General features: G+C 48.2%; 1 protein-coding gene across 1 annotated transcript in view; it reads left to right on the forward strand.

The window, feature by feature from the left end:
* Positions 1-17,615, forward strand: part of LOC117757315 (low-density lipoprotein receptor-related protein 6-like) — an 18,555-nt gene extending 940 nt beyond the window's left edge. Inside the window, exons 2-11 of the mRNA XM_034578334.1 lie at positions 1,055-1,451; positions 8,092-8,289; positions 8,849-9,045; positions 9,390-9,521; positions 11,052-11,448; positions 12,181-12,352; positions 15,917-16,133; positions 16,262-16,551; positions 16,997-17,223; positions 17,314-17,615. Coding sequence (XP_034434225.1) covers positions 1,055-1,451; positions 8,092-8,289; positions 8,849-9,045; positions 9,390-9,521; positions 11,052-11,448; positions 12,181-12,352; positions 15,917-16,133; positions 16,262-16,551; positions 16,997-17,223; positions 17,314-17,515 — 2,429 coding nt within the window. The 3' untranslated portion in view covers positions 17,516-17,615. The remainder of the gene's footprint in view (positions 1-1,054; positions 1,452-8,091; positions 8,290-8,848; positions 9,046-9,389; positions 9,522-11,051; positions 11,449-12,180; positions 12,353-15,916; positions 16,134-16,261; positions 16,552-16,996; positions 17,224-17,313) is intronic.
* The last annotated feature ends 297 nt before the right edge of the window (positions 17,616-17,912 follow it).

Here is a 17,912-nt window from a genome sequence, read left to right on the forward strand (position 1 = left end):
TGTTGTTGTGTTCATTTAAAGTTAGACTTCATGTTAACTTTCACAATATGTGTAGTTCTGTGAACCTGCTTTTTTAAGTGTGTAAAATATCCGATCAGTTAAAAACATCTCTTTCGAGGTTTTGGAGAAAAGATTAAAAACAGAAAAGTTTCAGAGGCTGATAAACATTTAGCAGATTTAATAAAGTCACGTTCATCAGTCTCGGATCTAAACCTTCGACTAATCGATTAAACGACTACTTGTTGTAAAATTGGAATAAAAACACAACAAAGGCAAAATTGTATTTACTTATTGATTAGTGATCACATCTAATTAGCTATTTGCCACAGACCCGTTTTGATGATGTCACTTCCTCCCGTGGCTGCGTCTCCTGGCGTCCGGCTCCTGAAACCACCTCGTTCAGGTTTCCATTTCGTGCTTTAGTTCAAATATTTACCGATGGAAATTCCCCCTGAAGTCAAGTCAACAGAGGCGGGGGGGCTGCTGGCGACCTCCGCTCTGATGTGTCAGGTTGTGGGTTAGGACGAAGGCCAGGAGCCAGCGGGGGGCCACAGGGGCCCAGACCCCTGGTTCTGGTTCAGTCGGGGACTGTGATCACCACAAAACTCCAGAAACAGAACAAATTATCACCTCACGACTTTTATCTACGGGAAAATTAGATTTTCACCAAAAAAAAACCAACAACAAGAGCGAGAAGATGCAGAAGTTTCTAACACGTCTGTTTCCTTTTGTATTCATGAGATCAGTGATGAACCATAAATCAGAAACTGGACAAACACCACAGAAAGAAGCGTCAAGGGAAAATAATATATATGAAATTATCTGATGAACTTTCCACAGAATCTTCAGTCACATCGTTCAAACTAAACCACTCATCTTCATTTTGAATCTGTAATTTACCACAATGATTTATGTTCCATATAATATATGTTTCAGAGGTAAACAAATCACCAGGTGATTGTTAATTTCACTCGTTGAAGTTAAAGTGGATTTCTCAGCTGGTTCATCACCTGTTCTTCTTCAGTATCTCACTTTAAACTCTGGTCTCTTGCAGCCGTGCCGCTGCTGCTGTATGCAAATCGACGGGACCTTCGGCTCGTGGACGCGGCACACGAAAAGGCCAACGCCACGGTGGTGGTGGGAGGGCTAGAAGATGCCGCGGCCGTGGACTACGTCTACTCCCACGGCCTCATCTACTGGAGCGACGTGAGCGAGGAGGCCATCAAACGCACTGTCTTCAACCAGTCAGGGGCCAGCACGGTCCAGACGGTGGTGCAGGGTTTGGCCTCCCCGGACGGACTGGCGTGCGATTGGTTAGGGAGGAAACTTTACTGGACGGACTCAGAGACCAATCGGATAGAGGTGGCGGAGCTGGACGGGTCTCTGAGGAAAGTTTTGTTCTGGCAGGAGCTGGACCAGCCGAGGGCCATCGCTCTGGATCCAGAACGAGGGTGAGTCCGAACGTTCTCAGATTGGGGGGGGGGATTCCCACAATGCACTTAGTTTCTTGGTGGCATTCTGTTGTCACATGGTACAAACACAGATCTAGGGTTAGGGTGAGAGCAGATATTTGACGAGATGCTGCAGCCGAACGCACCTCCAGGCTCTGACTCCCGAACACGAGCAGGAGGGCGTGTGAGCGCTGCTTTGTCTGGGGCTGGTCCTGCGTCAGATTGGGTTGCAGGGCCGCGGAGCTCCTCCTCCACGCTGCCGTCCACCCGACTCTACAGAAAACTCAACAACAGCGTCCGGGTGGAGGTTTTCTTTCCTCCGCTGTGAGGACGAGACGAGGACTGTCAGGAATGTCTCGTATCAGCTGGAGACGGAGGGAGACGGCAGGAGGAGGATTTCTCTGATAAACTCGTCTGACGACCTGGTTTAAATAATCCAGTTCATACACAGTCACCAATAACAACATATACAACAACAGAGTGTTTAACACACGTAATAAACAGGAAGGTCACCTTTCCTCATGTTTCATCCACAAACCTAAAGACCCAACAATCCCACAACCATCACGTTTTATAGATTTATATAAACTGTGGATCTTGACTGAATCCTCGTGATGTCAGCCACACATTAATGCTAGTTACAGTTTTGTACCCGACCCGAGCTTGATGTTTTCCTGATTACAGGTCCATGCGGTCCCGTGAGCGCCCCCCTCTGACTAACAGGCCTCACATAGGTTGTAAACCAACCTGCTGGAATGGTTTTTCCTGCCGTGTCAGTGTATAAGAGACAGAAAATGGTCAGTGATGGTTATTTCCACCTGCTGGACCTCGTCTGCTACTGAAGGTCACACGAACACACCCTCGGCTCACCGCGTCTTCAGCGCCAGGCTCCACAGCGGCGTCGGATTAGGATGTAAATCCATTAGGACGCAGATAAAAGAGGCTTTAATGTATTCATTAGTTTTATTTAAATTTCCCTCTCTCCCTCCGTCTTTCTTTCTCTCCTCTCTTGGGTTTCTATTCATGGAAACTCTTCCCTCCTCAGTGTTTGATCCGGCTCAGTATCGGAGATTAAAGTGGCAGCGAGCCGGTTGCTCTCACCGGGGGCTGCGATGATGCTGGGTACTTCACTCTGAGTCGTTTGGTGCAGGTTAAACTCGATGTCCTGTTTGTTCACAAACCAAAACTTTGAGTTGTGACCTTGCCTTTGTCCTTCACTTCTTTGATAATATAAAACTTGGACCATTTAAATCAACGGTAGTGAAACTTAGTGTTTTTCTGTCCTTGTCATAACTGCAGAAGTGTTACCCATCAGCCCCTCTGACCTCGGGTTCACGCCCGATATGAACCAATCCGGAAGAGAACATTTACACAAGACTTTTACACAAGACTGGAAACTCCACCAGGTGTAACCTTTGCAACAGTGGAGAGTTTTAAACGTGTCAATAGTTTCAGTTCAAGTTGACAAGAGGAAATGAAAGAGGAAATATTTCTATTGAAAGTCTGTGAACCACCAAAAAGTTGCACAATGTTTAAACGTTGCTGCTACGTGACCTCTGACCTCTGACCTCCGTCCAGGTTCCTGTTTGTCACATTGAAGCGCTGAGTCGCTAGTCAGAGGAAAACGGTGACTGTGTGTGTCTGTGGAGTTTTACTGTGTTCATGGGGTCCCAGCACACGGACCCCACAAGTTGTGTCAGGGTTGATGGTTCAGATCCAGGGAATGTGTCACGTCACAGAGATAGGTGTGTGTCGTCCGTCTCATTAGCATGACGCTGCACAAACCCAGCTCCTCTGCTGATGCATGTAATGGTTTGCATACGTTCCTGTTTCCCATTGTTGTGTTTGCTTGCGTGCGCTCCACAAAGACTCTTTGTTGCCACGGCAGCTGTTTGGTTTTTCTCCCAGCAGTCACTGAGTCAGACGAAGGTGAAGCAGCAGCAACACGCCACTTACACGCCAGTTATTTATTGTAAACGTGTAAAGTGAGCGCAGGTCAGAGGAGCGAGGAGGAAACAGACTAACCCTAACCCTACGACCAGGGGACTCATTTATAAAACAGTGCGTGGGATTCATACTAAAAGTGTTCGTACGCACACCTGAACGCAATGTTCACTTTATAAATCACAGTCCACCTGGAAACGTTCGTACGTGGATCTGCCTTCAAGTCCGCCCTCCACAAAACCACTTTCAACCATAAACGGTCAATGCAAAGCACGTCATGAATATTAAGTTATGCTGCTGACCAATGGGTTTCCACCGTGAGTCCTGACAGAGTCACGGCATCAAGCCATGAGAAGCGGAAGTGAAACTTTCTGACACTGACATCGAGGCGTTTGTTAGTGAGGTGGATGTGATGGGACAGCAGTGATGTCACCAATAAATAAAATACACTGATACTCTGCTGCTGTTAACACAATGTGTGAGTGTGAAGACGATAGAACGAACCGAGCCTGAAATAAGAAAAGATCCAATTCAAAGGTGGAGGCAGAAAAAAACACACTGTCAGAATATGAGGGAACTTGTTGTATTGTCTGTTCGTGTTTAATCATCAAAACTGCAGGATTATTAAATTCAGAGACAGATGTGATGTCCCAGATAAGTCGCGCGAGCACAACTAAACTAAAGCTGTTGGTTTTAATGTAAATGAGGAAGTGGATCAATAATCTGCTTCAGTTCACCACCTCACGGCTGCGTCGCCACTTTCCCGTCTCCCAAACGTTCGTACGCATGGGTCAGAGTTTGCGTGGAAATACGCAAATGTTTTTATAAATCCCAACGATTGCGTGAGAAGTGGCGTTCGCACGTTTCAGGCCCCGTTTTGTGCGTACGCCACGGTTATAAATGAGACCCCCCGACCTTTATGAGCATCTGTCCTGAAGCAGCTGTGTTACAATCATTCAGCGATGGGACTTTGCTCAAACAATGAACGTAGCGGAAACGTTTTATCGGTGCGGAGTCGTGCTCGTGTGCGTCCCGATGCATCTAAGAATGGAGACGTTTGCACACCTCTGTCTGCCCACATGGAGGACCCCAGGTTCATGATCTATACTGAGGTCAGGCACCAGGGGGCGGTCCAGGGGATTTGGCTTCACCTTGGAGGAGCTGTCGTGTTATAGATGGTTCACTGTAATATTTCCTGTGGTAGAAAGGTTTCAGATTCATACTGTTGTAGAATGCTAGTTAGCAGAGGTTGGACAGAAATTGATATTTTTTAGGGTTTTAGAACAATCGCTTCGATTCCAGAGTCATTAAACTTATATTTTGGCTGAAAGACAAAGAAAAAGATGTTAAAACCTGCAGTGATTGAATGTGAACACTCATTTCTCTGCTCAGAGCTGGACTCCCTCTGGTTTCTCTCGTTGTTTGTGGTTTTCTGTTTCTCTGACTCTGGTTTGGAGTCCGACTGTCGTACAAAAGAAAAACACAGCGGAGAATTGTTGTGTTGAAATGTTGTAACACAGCCAGAGACCTTGAGACATAAATGTTATCCTGGTCCTGAAGTGTTAAATCTGACAGATAACGATAGAAGCCTGACTGAAGCTGATCCGGACTCAGTTTCTATGATGAAGCGAAGGAGTCGTTTTATTTCCAGGATCCGTTTCTCCACATACTTTCAGTCGGGTTCAGTCTGGCCTCGTGCTGCAGAGGAAAACTGGTTCTCCAAATCCACGCTGGAACGCAGAGCTGGACTCGGTTCAACTGGGATGATTAATGCATCAGGTACCAAATACAATGCAGCTCTTGTGGTGAGGGGATGTGTTGTGTGCACGGCATTTCTCAGGAGTTTTTTTCTTCCTCCTTACCTCCTGGTCGAGGCCTCATTGTTCAGAGCTGCATGTTTTCAGAGAAGTGAAATCATTTCTGCACGGAGTCGTTTACAGTCCGCTTGTAAGAAGCAGGTTTTATTCGGAGTCGTCGCAGCTCGGCCGCTGGTTGCGTTGCTTTGTTAACAGTGAAACTGAAGCAGCTGCCGTGTTTAAAGGCTGTTGCTGTGTTTTGCTCCTGGGCAGACGATCAGTTAAAGCTTTTGTCTTGGCCTGAATGGGATTACGTGGAGAGGCCCAGCAGCTCCGTTTGTGGGTCAGTGTTTTCATCTGGAAACAGAAAGTTAGACGATACTGAGCCTTTTTTTTACTGCGTTCATATAAAACAGTTTATTTAGAACAACACAGTTTCAACTCCGCCGTCCAGAGGTTCCACACAGACGATCGACTGTGACAGAACATATCTGACTGCGATAACAAGTCAAAGCTACATAATCCCGTTCTTACAAAATGTCCAAGGAGTTGACTTCTGTTAACTGTGACTCCATAAAGCATGTCAGAAATCATTCAGTGGTTTAAATCGGCTTCAGATTTGAGATAAATACTTTATGTTATTGCAGGACTCACACAGATGTGGCTTGTGGATACGATGGAGGAGGTCTTGGGAACACTGCTGCTGGGCAACAGCAACATGGATGTTAATATTAAAGCCCAATTCGTGTTTCTGCGTGGAAGCTACGCTGTCGGTGCGCACGTAGCCTCCGCACGGGGCCGAGCAAACATTTAGCTTTTAGCCGTTAGCTTGTAGCTGCGTGTGTGAGTGTGGACAAAGACGTTCCTCTTACACAACAGTGAGCCTCATCATTACATCACTCACATTTTAAAGGCGTGTAATTGGGCTCATTAAAGGGCTCGTTTTGGACAGTGCCCCCCCCCCCCTCCATGGCTTCTGTCCCCCTCCCCCCTCTGACTCCGAGCTGACCTCTCGTCGTCTTCAGTTGTGGTCACAGAAGGTTTTTCGATTCTGCTGTAATCCTGTTTCCTGCTGCCATGGCGGAGTTTGCCGAACTAAAAGGCGTCGGAACCGTTTCAGTCCAAACAAACTAGTTCTGCTGCCGTCACAGTTTCACTCGTGTTTCATTGTGTGAAAACTGCACAAACAGCTCCACATGTTCATCACACGGAAGTGTCCACATGTTTTACACAACCTGATGATACCATGATAATATATTAGTCACATGACTTCAGACTGAGCTCCTCAGTTCTCTGGATCTTCTCTGGAGGATCACACTCAGTTTGTCTTCCTCCTCCTGAGCTCCTGTATAAAGTGTAGATCCAGGAGCAGTGTGAACACAGCAAAGGATCCTCCACTGATTCACTGAGTGAGTGGGGGGGGGGGGGAGGAGCTTCTAACACGGGACACAAACATGAAGAAACTAAAACAAACCTCTGGTGAAGAAGTGCTGACACACACGAAGAAGACACAGACGAAGATGTGAAGAGAGTTTGTGGTGATCAGAGCTGAAGGTGTCAGGTGATGTCAACATGATCACATGACCTCTGCAGCAGAGGTAACACGTCACTTCCTGTCTCTGTCTGCTGCACCCGGCTGCCCCCCCCCCTCCCACCTGAACCATGAGGAGGATCTGATGCTGTGAACGAGTCAGTGCAGAAAACCTGCTGCTGTGTTGTTCAGCTGTGAAACACAAACTCTGGAGAAGCTCTGGAGACGACTCTCTGGATTCCACCTGGAGTCTGAAAACAGCTCTGAGGCCGTCACGGCTTCTCACTTACGTTTAGTTACAGAATCTGATTCATGTGTTTATTTTTAGAAAGTGATTTTTGATTTAATCAGATATTATCGATATTTGGTATTTTTCTTGATTAGTGATTCATTTTCTGTTGATCAACAAATTGAGTCATGACCAAGTCTGACACGACTTCACTCCAAATACTTTCAGTACTTATCTGATTTAAAAGTCTTTGAATCAGTTTTTGTCTTTAAAGAAGTTTGCAGTAAATCATTTTGAGGTTTGAAGCCTCCGTGTGGCGCCAGATCAATGTGAGCACTTCTGTAAAGGTTAATGTAAAAGAATAGAAATATAACCTCAGTAACTGTTTATAGACTTTTGTCTGATCTGAGGGTTAGGGTTAGGGCTAACCCTAACCCTAACCCTAACCCTCTTTTCCAAAATAGATGTGGTCAAGTTTTACTGGTCACTCAAAATAAACAAAGAGTGAACTTGTTGCTATTAAACCTGATTCTAATTGTAGCCTGTTATTTGAGGTGGAGTAAGAAGAAATGTCTTTATTTTAATTGGTCATTAAATAAAAAGGTTTTGGAATAAATCCGATGATTTTCACGTCAGGCCACTGTTTGTGTTTCGATCTGAAACAGCGATGTTTGGTTCCAGCTGTGATTCTAACGTCACTGAACATGTGGACGTTTGTCTGAGGAGTTGACTCGACCTCGCTGTGGGGGGAGGGGGAGATCAGTCATGGTGCTGTTGGGGGGGGCATCCAGCTGTGATGATAATTAAGACAAACAAGGCAGAGAATTAGCTGCACAGCGTCCCCAACCCCCCCCCCCCCCGAGCACCATCGTGGTGATGTGTTAAGAACAGTTTGTGTTGAAGTCTCAAGGAAACGATTTGTTTCATGATTCGATAAAGTTCTGGTTCAGTGGTTTTTAAATCTGAGAAAACAGACAGAGTGAGCATCACTGCACATTTAACATCTCTGACACGTGCTGCGTTGACTGAACCTTTAAAAAAGACTCATCCTGAGATGAAGAATCAAAGTGTTCATGTACTGATGATGTTCTCTCTAGTTCTCTTAGTATCCAGTATGTTTCACGTGTCTGTTCTCCTCAGGTTCATGTACTGGACGGACTGGGGCGAGATCCCAAAGATCGAGCGGGCGGGGATGGACGGAACCAATCGATCGATGATTATTGATAAGGAGATCTACTGGCCCAACGGACTGACGCTGGACTACAGTCTACAGAAGCTGTACTGGGCCGACGCCAAACACAACTTCATCCACCGCGCCAACCTGGACGGTTCCTCCAGGTACGACGTCGTCACGACAACACGCCGTCACCTCGCTGCTGCATTCAAGGCCACAACTGTAGCTCAGAGAATTTGGTGCTGAGTTTACGTTTTAACGATTACAAATTCATTATTATACAATAGACTTATTTTCCTCAACACTTGATTGCTGACAATTATATCTTCATGGTTGTAACTAAAACATACCTCCATCTGGATCAATAATCACATATCATGCTGTTTTCAGTAACTGATTACTTCCAGTGATTGATCACTGTTACCCAGCACTTCCTGTGGATGTTTCACATTAAAATCTGCAGCTCGTGAGGCAAATCCTTCCTCCATCACAGGCTTTTATTATGAAAACCTTCAGGAAGTGTTGAGTTTTGTTGACAGTAGCTTCACAGGGTTTAAAAAGGACAAGGTCAAAATATTGAACGTAAGTGATGATTAAAAACCAGTGTTTGTGTTAAGGTTAACAGTGTGTGTGTGTGTGTGTGTGTGTGTGTGTGTGTGTGTGTGTGTGTGTGTGTGTGTGTGTGTGTGTGTGTGTGTGTGTGTGTGTGTGTGTGTGTTTCAGGGAGGTGGTGGTTAAAGGAGAGCTGCCTCACCCCTTCGCCCTCACCCTGTACGAGGACACTCTGTTCTGGACCGACTGGAACACTCACTCCATCCACTCGTGTCAGAAACAGACCGGCACCGACCAGAGGATCGTCCACTCGGACATCTTCTCGCCCATGGACATCCACGTCTTCAGCCCCAAGAGACAACCCCTCTGTGAGTCTGAGCTGCTGCAGGTTCCTCTCTGACCACCAGGGTGGTTTTAAACAAACCTGTTTGAGTCGGTCGGTCAGATGTTTTCCAGACGTCTCCTCAGACACATTCATAGGTTTCAAATGAATTAATCTTTAGCTAATTTAAAACTTTCAGCCCGTTTGGCTCCGGCAGGATTCTTCTGTCAGTCGACAGCTGTACATGTGTGAACAGATGAAACACAGCTGGGTATTTGTTCTTTGGCCTTTAGGTAACTGTGTGTGTGTGTGTGTGTGTCTGTGTGTCTGTGTGTCTGTGTGTGTGTGTGTGTGTGTGTGTGTGTGTGTCTGTGTGTGTGTCTTCTGCAGTGAACTCTCCCTGCTCGCTGAACAATGGAGAATGTTCTCACCTCTGCCTCCTGTCTCCGATGAAGCCGTACTATCAGTGTGCCTGTCCCACCGGAGTCCAGCTGCTGGAGGACGGGACGACCTGCAGAGACGGTGAGGACATGACCACCAACACCACTCTGAGGCTGTGGGAACACTGGTTCCTCTTATACCAGTTACTTATGGTGGAAAAACCTCAGTAATCTATTACTCACTTATCATCTGGGGGTTCCTGAAGGTTTTTAATTAGTTTAAAACATTTATATTTTAAAATATTAATATTAATTTCTTTTAAACATTATCATCTTTAATCTTCTCATCTTCACGGACTAGAGGTGAAACATGTTCAAGTCATGTTGATGCTGTTGCTCTTTGAAACTTTAAGAGGAAAAGGTCAATATATCAAAGTCAAATATTTCCCTCTAACAAAAATCAATACTAAAGTGTGTGTGTGTGTGTGTGTGTGTGTGTGTGTGTGTGTGTGTGTGTGTGTGTGTGTGTGTGTGTGTGTAATTTGAAGCGAGTGGAAACAGAAGAAAAATCCAGCAGATATTTGTTGAAGTGCGTCAGTGAAGCCGTTTGTAGATTATCTTTTATTTTCAGAAAGAAACAGAAAAATCTTCCTTTTTAACCAGAAAGAAGAATTGAGCCCAAACGTCCAGATTGAATTGATTAGTGTGTGTCTGTGTGTGTTTGTGTGTTTTCCTGCACGAACACGTTCTCTGCTTCACTTTCAAACTGGCACCAAACCTCATTCACGTTTCGTAGCTCTGAGCAGCTTATGGTGGTTCTGGGGCTGACCTGCGGTTGCCATGGTAACCCCCGCTCCATCAGCGAGCTGGCTGTTTGAATGGCAGCCCCGGACACGTCCCTCCTCCTCCCTCCTCCTCCCTCCTCCTCCCTCTGCCTCTTTTATTTACATTTTTGGTTCAGTAACCCTCGCCTGCCGAGTGACGGAGCAGCGAGGGCGGAGAAGCTTTTGTGAAAGACGGGGTCACATGATCTCCCCGCAGACAATGGCTCCTTTCAGTGCCGGGGTTTAACCATTTCACTGGAGGTTTTCTTTCTGTCGGCCGCTGCAGTGAAACGTGGCCACGGTCTGACCTGAAGTTTATTGTTTGACTGAAGCCACGTCTCAGAACCCGCCACCCCCTCCACTACCAGCACGCCACTCACTGTTCACTATGGGATGTTAAAACTTTACTAATTTGTTGCTTTTGTTCAGCATCACCACAAAAAACACACACTTAGTTTGTTTGGTTTAAACTCAGTGAACTGATGATTTAGACGCACGGAGTTCAAGATACAAACCACGAGCCAATCACAGCCCAAAGCCTGAGGCCAGGGAAATATATTTAGTCTTTGCTCAGGAGTTTGAGTCACTTCTACTTTCACTTCACTTCGTTTCTTAAAGCCCGATAAACACGTAACAATTAAACCTTTCCCGATAAGAAATATACAATAAACAGAAAATATATGTTTTCATGTTTATTTTTTTATATAAATATGCTTATTTCTTTAAGTTCTATATATTTGGTTGTTTGTGTTTCTTTTTATTTATTGTTCTTTATATCAAAGTGTCCCTTTTAAAGCGACGGCCATGTTGTTTTCCAACCTGAGTCCGATCTTCCTGTTCGTCTCCAGGTGCAACTCGGATGCTGCTGCTCGCGCGACGCACAGACCTGCGGCGAATCTCCTTGGACACGCCGGACTTCACCGACATCATCATGCAGGTGGACGACATCCGCCACGCCATCGCCATCGACTTCGACCCGGTGGAGGGCTACATCTACTGGACGGATGACGACGTGAAGGCCATCCGCCGCTCCCTGCTGGACGGCAGCGACGCCCAGTTCGTGGTCACGTCTCAGGTGAACCACCCCGACGGCATCGCGGTCGACTGGATCGCCCGAAATCTGTACTGGACCGACACAGGAACGGACCGCATTGAGGTGACCCGGCTCAACGGGACCATGCGGAAGATCCTGATCTCTGAAGACCTGGACGAGCCCAGAGCCATCGTGCTGGACCCTGTGGCCGGGTGAGTCCTCGTCCATCATCAACTGATCATTAATCAACGAAGGCGCTGATCAGGGAAACACAGATCTCTCAGTTTAATCGATACTCGTTTCCCATGATGCACCTGAAACAAAGATACAAATTAGATGATTGACAGAACCTTGATCAGCATCTCATTGTTCGTAAGAATAATTGATCAGTGGTGAGTTGGTCCTGTTTGACCTGGCGGAGGTCGATGACGAGGACAAACCACGACTCTTCATCATCTGCACTCAAACACACTTTTCCTCAATCTGCTGTTGAACCGTTTTTCTTAACTTTTTCCAGATCAGCTCCTTTGACGTCTGTTAAACACGTGTTGAGAAGCTGTTCCTGTTTTAAGTCACAGGTTTTACAGTAGAGCTGCAAAATAAAGTCTCATTATTCCATCAACAGAAAATGAATCTGCAGCTTCTTTAACGACTATTCAGGATTTTAGTCTTTAACAGAAACGTCTCCACTCGAGCTGTTTTCACACATGAATACTTCTCAGTAGTTTGTGTTTCACATGTGTCGAACCCAGCAGGAGATCGTCCGACTCGTTCACAACAACAGGAACATGTGGGGAACATTCAGACGGGGGGGGGGGCTCCAGAACAGTTCAGGAACAAGTTATTGAAAAGTCCAACTCCTGTTTCACAAGTTTGAAACTAAATGATAAAAATCATCAGTTGAAATATTTTTTTCAAACTTGTGTTGATGGTTTCTTCTTCAGCTACATGTACTGGACCGACTGGGGCGAGGTGCCGAAGATCGAGCGAGCAGATCTGGACGGACTGGAGCGAGTGGTGATGGTGAACACTTCGCTTGGTTGGCCCAACGGCCTCGCGCTCGACTACGACGATCGCAAAATCTACTGGGGAGACGCCAAGACTGACAAGATTGAGGTGTGTGTGTGTGTCTGTGTGTGTGTGTGTGTGTCTGTGTGTGTGCTCACTTGGCCGAGCTCCTGCTGGTGTCATGGCTGCTCCCTCGCTGTGACAGTTAACTGCTGAACACGATCTCCCGCCGGGCCGGTCAGTCAGAGACACATTGATACTTCCGGTTAGCCTTCAAAATAAAGTCCTGTCAGCCACACTCAGTTTGTTAACGCACGTGATTAATCTCCGTGAAAGGTCGATATGAGAAAGTATAATTGGTCATTTACGTCAGACACATGTTGACATGATTGAGTATGACATCATTATCTCTGGTGTCCTTTCACAATAAAGCTCCAGGGGTCCAGTTGGAAACCAGAGAAACAAGAAGCTGCAGAAAAAGAAGAAAAGTCTGCGTCCTGGTACAAACACGTGTTTTTCACTTGCTTGTCGTTTGATACTTGTCGTTCTGAGTCGTTCTGAGTCGTTCTGAGTCGTTCTGAGTCGCTCTGCGTCGCTCTGAGTCGTTCTGAGTCGTTCTGCGTCGTTCTGAGTCGCTCTGCGTCGTTCTGAGTCGCTCTGCGTCGCTCTGAGTCGTTCTGAGTCGTTCTGCGTCGTTCTGAGTCGTTCTGCGTCGCTCTGAGTCGTTCTGCGTCGTTCTGAGTCGTTCTGAGTCGTTCTGCGTCGTTCTGAGTCGTTCTGCGTCGTTCTGAGTCGCTCTGAGTCGCTCTGAGTCGTTCTGCGTCGCTCTGAGTCGTTCTGAGTCGTTCTGAGTCGTTCTGAGTCGTTCTGCGTCGTTCTGAGTCGTTCTGCGTCGTTCTGCGTCGTTCTGAGTCGTTCTGCGTCGTTCTGCGTCGTTCTGCGTCGTTCTGAGTCGTTCTGAGTCGTTCTGAGTCGTTCTGAGTCGTTCTGCGTCGTTCTGCGTCGTTCTGCGTCGTTCTGAGTCGTTCTGAGTCGTTCTGCGTCGTTCTGAGTCGTTCTGAGTCGTTCTGAGTCGCTCTGAGTCGTTCTGCGTCGTTCTGCGTCGTTCTGCGTCGTTCTGAGTCGTTCTGAGTCGTTCTGAGTCGTTCTGCGTCGTTCTGCGTCGTTCTGCGTCGTTCTGAGTCGTTCTGCGTCGTTCTGAGTCGTTCTGAGTCGTTCTGAGTCGTTCTGCGTCGTTCTGCGTCGTTCTGAGTCGCTCTGCGTCGCTCTGCGTCGCTCTGAGTCGCTCTGCGTCGTTCTGAGTCGTTCTGCGTCGTTCTGAGTCGTTCTGAGTCGTTCTGAGTCGCTCTGTGTCGCTCTGAGTCGCTCTGCGTCGCTCTGCGTCGCTCTGAGTCGTTCTGAGTCGCTCTGAGTCGCTCTGTGTCGCTCTGAGTCGCTCTGCGTCGCTCTGCGTCGCTCTGAGTCGTTCTGAGTCGTTCTGCGTCGCTCTGAGTCGCTCTGAGTCGCTCTGAGTCGTTCTGCGTCGTTCTGAGTCGTTCTGAGTCGTTCTGCGTCGTTCTGAGTCGTTCTGAGTCGTTCTGCGTCGTTCTGAGTCGTTCTGAGTCGCTCTGCGTCGCTCTGCGTCGTTCTGAGTCGCTCTGAGTCGCTCTGCGTCGCTCTGCGTCGTTCTGCGTCGTTCTGAGTCGTTCTGAGTCGTTCTGTGTCGCTCTGCGTCGCTCTGCGTCGCTCTGCGTCGTTCTGCGTCGTTCTGCGTCGTTCTGCGTCGTTCTGCGTCGTTCTGAGTCGTTCTGCGTCGTTCTGAGTCGCTCTGTGTCGCTCTGAGTCGTTCTGCGTCGCTCTGCGTCGCTCTGCGTCGTTCTGAGTCGTTCTGCGTCGTTCTGTCGCAGAACTCAGAGTCGCTCTGAGTCGCTCTGACTCTGAGTCGCTCTGACTCTGCGTCGCTCTGCGTCGCTTTGCGTCGCTCTGGGTCGTTCTGCGTCGTTCTGAGTCGTTCTGAGTCGTCTCTGCTCTCGTCAGTCGTTCACGAAGCTGTTGAACATCATGGGTTCGGCTCCACATCAAAGCTCGGCTGTAAAAACGTCGGTGCTGTGACGGGTGTCGACAGTCCCGCTGCGTGAGAAAACACTGAAGCTTTCTCTTTCGCTGCAGTCATCGTCCTCACGCCATCCCGCCATGTTCGTGGGGTGGGGGGTGTATTTTCTAGGCTTCCTCCTTGGGGGTGGGGGAGGGGGGCCCAACCCGACCTGAACCGCCTCTCCAGTCCGCCCTGAAAGGTGACTGTGGCGGTTTGGGTCTCAGTCAGTGATTGAGGCCAGCCAGAGGCCCCTCAGCCCTGCAGGAGATTGGAGGGGCCTCCGCCCGACAACCCCCCCACCCCCCCTGGTTTCTCGGAGGACCCGGTTTTTGCGGCGCGATCCCACATCTGGTTCCAATTGCGGCCGGCACTCCAGCTGCGGTCAGCTCTGTTTAGAATAGACCCAGAATCTGAAACCGTCGCCGCAGTGCGGTCACAACTCCCAAACCAGCGGAGACCTTTTGGCTGAGGCCATCGAGCTGAGGATGGAAACTTCATTTTATATTTATACACTGTGTGTGTGTGTGTGTGTGTTTTAAAAGATGGCAGGCGGCCACGCAGGGGCTGTTCTGGGAGCAGCGAATCACGTCGCTCCACGCTGTGGATCAGTTGAACGACTGAGAGCTGATCGCTTTTTTTCTTTTCTGTAGATTCCTGACATTTTTCATCACTCGCTCTGTTTCTCCGACTGTTTCACAAAGTCATCGCTCAGTGAAAACCTTTCTCCGAAGAGTTCCACTGAAAAATCTCTTGTTTCTACAGAGTCGACAGTTTGGTTTCTTTTGTCTGATCAGTTAGAAATTCTGAAATTCAAATCATCCAAACTAAATAATCTGGATATATTGAACAGGCACTGATGATAATGTTATCAATGATCTATTACTGGATCTTCACATGATGTTTTCTTGACCGTGCATTAGCATCAGTCGTAAAGAGACAGGAGCTAAGACCCAGTGTTTGAGACAGAGGCTGAAACAGGAGCTGCAGCGATGCACAGTCTGAGGAAAGTGATTCTGAACATTAGAGCATGAAAACATTTTACAGTCACTATCAACATGAAGTTGAACAGAATATGTCGGTCAGATGAAATCTTGATTTATTGATCAGAGTGAATGAATCCTGCGTTTCATGTCGCTGCAGATCTCTGGAGCCTCGTTCGGTTGTTAGACGATAAGTCAGTTTGTGTCACGTTGTTAAAACGCTCTCAGCTGCAGAGACTCTGCTGCTCCTTCGTACGAGTGAGACGTCAGCGCTGCAGTGTGAGACGAAGAGGAGGAAATGTGGCGGCCATATGCTGCCGCTGTTTGTTCGCTCGAGCTGTTGCTTCTAATTAGTGACTCTGCGATGTGCTGCCAGCTCGCCTGTGCTCCTGAGCCCACTCGGCGTCCACAGTGAGAAACACAATGTGGAGACTGTCATTGACTTCCACAACACACAAGGCATCATGGGAAAACAGGAGGATGGAACATGCTGCGTTTCAGAGCATTTAAAGTGATTGTTGCTGCACGTCCTTTTTTGAATAAAGGCAGGAAGTGTGTGTGTGTTGTGTTGTGTTGTGTTGCTGCGTGCTCGGTGTGTAACCTGCCCGTCTCTCTCAGATGATGAACATGGACGGGACGGGCAGACGGGTGCTGGTGGAGGACAAACTTCCGCACATCTTTGGCTTCACGCTGCTTGGTGACTTCATCTACTGGACGGACTGGCAGCGTCGCAGCATCGAGCGCGTCCACAAACGCACGGCGGAGAGAGAGATCATCATCGACCAGCTTCCCGACCTCATGGGACTCAAGGCCACATACGTGCACCAGTCGTTCGGTGAGTCCACCAACCTGAACAGCGTCGGAGCTGCGTTCAAGTCTCGTCCAAATTAATATTATTTAATCCTCGTTGTGTCACAGTTGCATTTCTCTTTAGACTCTACTCACCCCCCCTCCGTCCCTCAGGTACGAACCCGTGTGCCGAGAACAACGGCGGCTGCAGCCACCTCTGCCTCTACAAGCCTTCAGGCGTTCAGTGCGGCTGTCCCATCGGACTCGAGCTCATCGCCGACATGAGGACCTGCATCGTCCCTGAGGCCTTCCTACTCTTCTCCCGCCACACGGACATCCGCCGCATCTCCCTGGAGACCAACAACAACAACGTGGCCATCCCGCTCACTGGCGTCAAGGAGGCGTCCGCACTCGACTTCGACGTCACCGACAACCGCATCTACTGGACGGACATCACTCTGAAGGTGAGCGTGTGCAGTGAGGTGGACCTCCTGCTGGTCGGCTGGAGGCCAACGCTGCAGAGCCGTAATGGGCTCCCAGGGGACGCCATGTTGGAAATAATGAATGGTTGCTCGCCACCCCTCCTCCATCGTCCTTCATCTATCTACTCTGCTCCATCTCTTCTCCTCTTCACTCTGAACAGGACGCTCTTGTGATGAATACTGAAATTTAACACATGGTTAATCTGAGGATTTCATTTCTTTACTTTCTTCTTCTTCTCCTTGTAAACGTTGATGTATATTTACTTTGACTTAAGAGCAATGATTGAAATGATGATTCATGAAGAACAAGTTAAAACAGACTCAGTCAGGATGTGAAGTGAAAAACAAGAAAATCTCAGTTACAAACTCATTCATATGAGTGAGATGTTAACACTTCCTGTTTTAATGTGACCTTTAACCCCCGCAGACCATCAGTCGGGCCTTCATGAACGGCAGCGCTCTGGAACACGTGGTGGAGTTCGGTCTGGACTACCCGGAGGGAATGGCGGTGGACTGGCTGGGGAAGAACCTGTACTGGGCCGACACCGGCACCAATCGTATCGAAGTGGCCAAACTGGACGGGCAGCACCGTCAGGTCCTGGTCTGGAAGGATCTGGACAGTCCTCGAGCTCTGGCTCTGGATCCCGCTGAAGGGTGAGGACGAGGGAGGAGCTGGGCGCCAGGGCTTGAGTCTCTAACTGTCACAGATCAGATCTACTCACTTCTCCTGTTTCCTGTCCGCAGCTACATGTACTGGACCGAGTGGGGCGGGAAGCCAAAGATCGACCGAGCGGCGATGGACGGGACGGGTCGGAGCACCCTGGTGGCTGACGTCGGCCGAGCCAACGGGCTCACCATCGACTACGCAGAGCGGCGCCTCTACTGGACCGACCTGGACACTACGCTGATCGAGTCGTCTAACATGCTCGGTAACAACAGCATTTAATGATCTGTGTCTGTGGCAGCAGCAGGGGGCGCACTGACCTCCACTTCTTCTTCCTCCTTTTCATTTCCTTCCTCTTGCTCTTCTTCTTCCTCTTCTTCTTCCTCTTCTTCTTCCTCTTCTTCTTCATCTCCTTCTTCTTCCTCTTCTTCTTCATCTCCTTCTTCTTCATCTCCTTCTTCTTCCTCTTCTTCTTCTTCTTCTTCTTTTACTCCTTCTTCTTCCTCCTCCTCCTCCTCGTCACCTTCCTCTTCTTCTTGCTCTTATTTCTCTCATTTCTCTTCCTCGTCCTTCCTCATCTCCAGCTCCACCTTCTCTGTTGTGTAACCACACTGATGAATCGCGTGTTGCGTGTGCGTCTGTCCATACATGATCTCCGAGGACATGTTCTCTGTCAGTT

Source organism: Hippoglossus hippoglossus, chromosome 23, assembly GCF_009819705.1.
Source record: "Hippoglossus hippoglossus isolate fHipHip1 chromosome 23, fHipHip1.pri, whole genome shotgun sequence".
Taxonomy (NCBI): domain Eukaryota; kingdom Metazoa; phylum Chordata; class Actinopteri; order Pleuronectiformes; family Pleuronectidae; genus Hippoglossus; species Hippoglossus hippoglossus.